Genomic DNA, 2,636 nt, shown 5'->3' on the forward strand with positions numbered 1-2,636 from the left:
AGGTAGTACAGGGCGGCGGGCCTCGCCCTTGGTGGCGGTCGCCGTTGGCGGGCCTGTCGGCGTCCGACTTGATGTAGTCGTGCACGAGGGCGGCGAGCGTCTCCTTCTTGGACGCGTCCGAGTAGAGGTGCTTCAGGTTGGCAAAGGTCGACGGCACGCCCTTGCTGAGTGCCGACGTCAGGTACGCCTTGGCGGCCGTCTTGAAGTCGTCGCCGGTCAGAAAGTTGAGCGGCAGGCGGCGGGGCGCGTCGGAGCGCGGGTGCTTGGCGGCAAAGTCGTCGTAGATCTGCTTCCTCGCCTCGGTCGAGTCGAGAGCCAGGGCCCCCTCCAGCTTGGCGTAATACTCGGTGTGGTCGGGGTTGCGGTTGATGAGGGCCCGGTAGGCGTCGGCGGCGTCGTCCCTCTTGTCGAGCCTCGCGAGGTACTCGGCGCGCTTCTCCATGACGGCGAGCCTGTCGAGGCTCGACTTGGCGGCGGTCTGGAGGTGCTCGAGGGCGCGCTCGTACTCGCCCTGCTCGGCGATGAGCCTGTTCTTGTACATGACGACCTCGGAGTGCTCAATGTCGCGGCTCGACGGCGTCGTCTTGAGGGTGCTCTCGTACATGTTGATGACCTTTTCGGCGGCGGGCAGGTCGCCGTTGAGGTGGTGGGCCACGGCCAGCGCGGTCCAGTTCTGGATCAGCTGGGACTTGGCCTGCAGCATGGTGATGCGGCTCTGGACGTAGCCCGGGTAGTCGCGCGTCTGCATCTGCAGCAGGGCGAGGTCGCGCAGGATCTGGGCCGAGTCGGGGTCGATGGCGAGGGCCTGCTTGTACGCTTTGATGGCCTCGTCGTACTTGCGGACGGCCCTCCACAGCAGGCCGTAGACGTGCCAGCAAATGTGAGACTTCATGTCGGCCATGAGGGCGACCTTGCCGAGCGCAAAGGCCTCGTCCGTCTTGCCCTGCGAGTTGAGGATGAGGGCCTTCATGGCCTGCGTGTCGCCATGCTTGGGGTGCTTCTTGAGGATGATGTCGGCATTCTTGATTCCGCGCTTGTACTGCTTGTCGTCGTAGTTGCGCACGAGGGTCCGGAAGAGGGACGCCTCCTTTGACGGCAGCGGCTGAGGCATTGTGAAAAGTGGTCGGTCGCTTGTCTGTGTCTTCTGCGTCCGTCTGCGTCTGTCCTCTGTCGTCTGTCGACTGTCGTCTGTCTGCGTCTGTCTGGATCAAAGCAGCAGGAAAGAAAACAACCTGGGGCACGTCAGCTGGTGAGCACGCGAGGACTGAGGGCCGCGGGCTCAGAGTCTGCGTACCTTACGGGCGCAACAAGGCGGCACGGGACACCTGGGCAGAAGGTAGCAAGGCTGTGGCGGCTGTGGCAGCTGGAGGGACACTCTGAGTAGCTTCTGCTGTGTTGCTATGCTGTGTTGGGGCGTGGGGCCGTATGGTCTGCCTGTTGCGACAAACCGGTGCAGCTAGCTGTATGAAAGGGTTGGATGCTGGCAGAAGCAAGTCGTCAGACCAAAACTAACACAATCGAGGGTTCGGGTACGGCACAATCTGGCTCTGGGCCCGCCCTGGCCTCGTGGGCGGGTCCCGCTCTGCGGCGGGCGCTTGGCGCCAATTGCCGCTGCTGCGCATCTCATGGCGGGGTGGCACCGGCTGATGGCTGGCACAGCACAAGGCTGGTCACGCACAACTGCAGCATGCGGGTGATGTAGGACACGAAAGGCTAAGAGGTCGAATGATGGCTGAGATGATCTATCTTTACAGTATGCTAGATACAGTGGTGTACATGTGAGAAGACGCCTCTCGTTTCTTCTCACCACGTCGTCACCGCAGATGGGCCTCTGTGCTCTCACTGGGCAGCCTCGTTTTCCACGTAGTAAAGGCCTCCTCCCACGTGTCGACAGACTCCCCGCAGCGCTGCTTGACCATCTCCCAGCTCCTCGTGCGGACAATGTTCTCGACGCCCTTCTCCTGCCGGATGAGGAGCGCCAGCTTCTCCGTCCGGGGCTCCCGCGGGAAGAAGCGTCCCGAGTAGGGGTCCAAGCGCTCGTCAACGACACGCTCCTGGTTCTTCGCAGCCTCGACCTGTCGGAGCATGGTCTCGGGATCGTCGGGATCGGGCGACATCGCAACGACACCGCAGTAATGCAGCACCTCGGCCCTCGCCTGCCACGACGGGAAGAGGACCTGCTCCTTGAACCGGTGGCATGAGTGTGGGTCGATCTGTCGGGCGAACGATCTCGGTGTCCGTTGTGACGTGGACGCAGGGTCGAAGCCTGCCCGGGAGGGCGTCACGAGGGCGTTGAGGTTCTGGCCGATCGAGTCGTCGATGCCGGCGCGCGACAGCCTGAGAAAGTCTGGCCGACTGTCAGCATGGTGCCGAGGGCTTCGTAGGAGCGACATAAAAAACATCAATCCTGAAAGTCGCCGGCAATGAGAGACGTACCCGCGGAATGTGGCCTGAGGAGAAGCAGAATTGCGGGCGTCAAATGCCGGACGCGGCTGTGGTTGTGTATGGTGTCATGGAGCTGTGGTGATGAAGGGCGCACGCCAGCAGTACGAGCCGGCTCCGTCTTCCAGAAAATGCCCGCCAGCTTTACAGTGTCGGCCGGTGATTATTTCGTATGCAAATGGGGGTGCCTAGAG

At 62.5% G+C, this 2,636-nt stretch overlaps 2 protein-coding genes across 2 annotated transcripts; both read right to left on the bottom strand.

Moving 5' to 3' along the window:
* Positions 1 to 216: 216 nt before the first annotated feature.
* Positions 217 to 1,111, bottom strand: VDBG_01427 (NMDA receptor-regulated protein; the record flags this gene model as incomplete). The annotated part of the gene is made up of 2 exons (XM_003009698.1): positions 217 to 511; positions 603 to 1,111. The coding sequence occupies 2 exons, from the start codon at positions 1,109 to 1,111 to the stop codon at positions 217 to 219; spliced, it is 804 nt and encodes a 267-aa protein (XP_003009744.1).
* A 703-nt stretch (positions 1,112 to 1,814) lies between these two features.
* Positions 1,815 to 2,393, bottom strand: VDBG_01428 (conserved hypothetical protein; the record flags this gene model as incomplete). Its single annotated transcript, XM_003009699.1, has 1 exon — positions 1,815 to 2,393. The coding sequence occupies one exon, from the start codon at positions 2,391 to 2,393 to the stop codon at positions 1,815 to 1,817; it is 579 nt and encodes a 192-aa protein (XP_003009745.1).
* Positions 2,394 to 2,636: the final 243 nt, after the last annotated feature.

The sequence above is a fragment of the Verticillium alfalfae genome, genomic scaffold, assembly GCF_000150825.1.
Source record: "Verticillium alfalfae VaMs.102 supercont1.1 genomic scaffold, whole genome shotgun sequence".
NCBI lineage: Eukaryota > Fungi > Ascomycota > Sordariomycetes > Glomerellales > Plectosphaerellaceae > Verticillium > Verticillium alfalfae.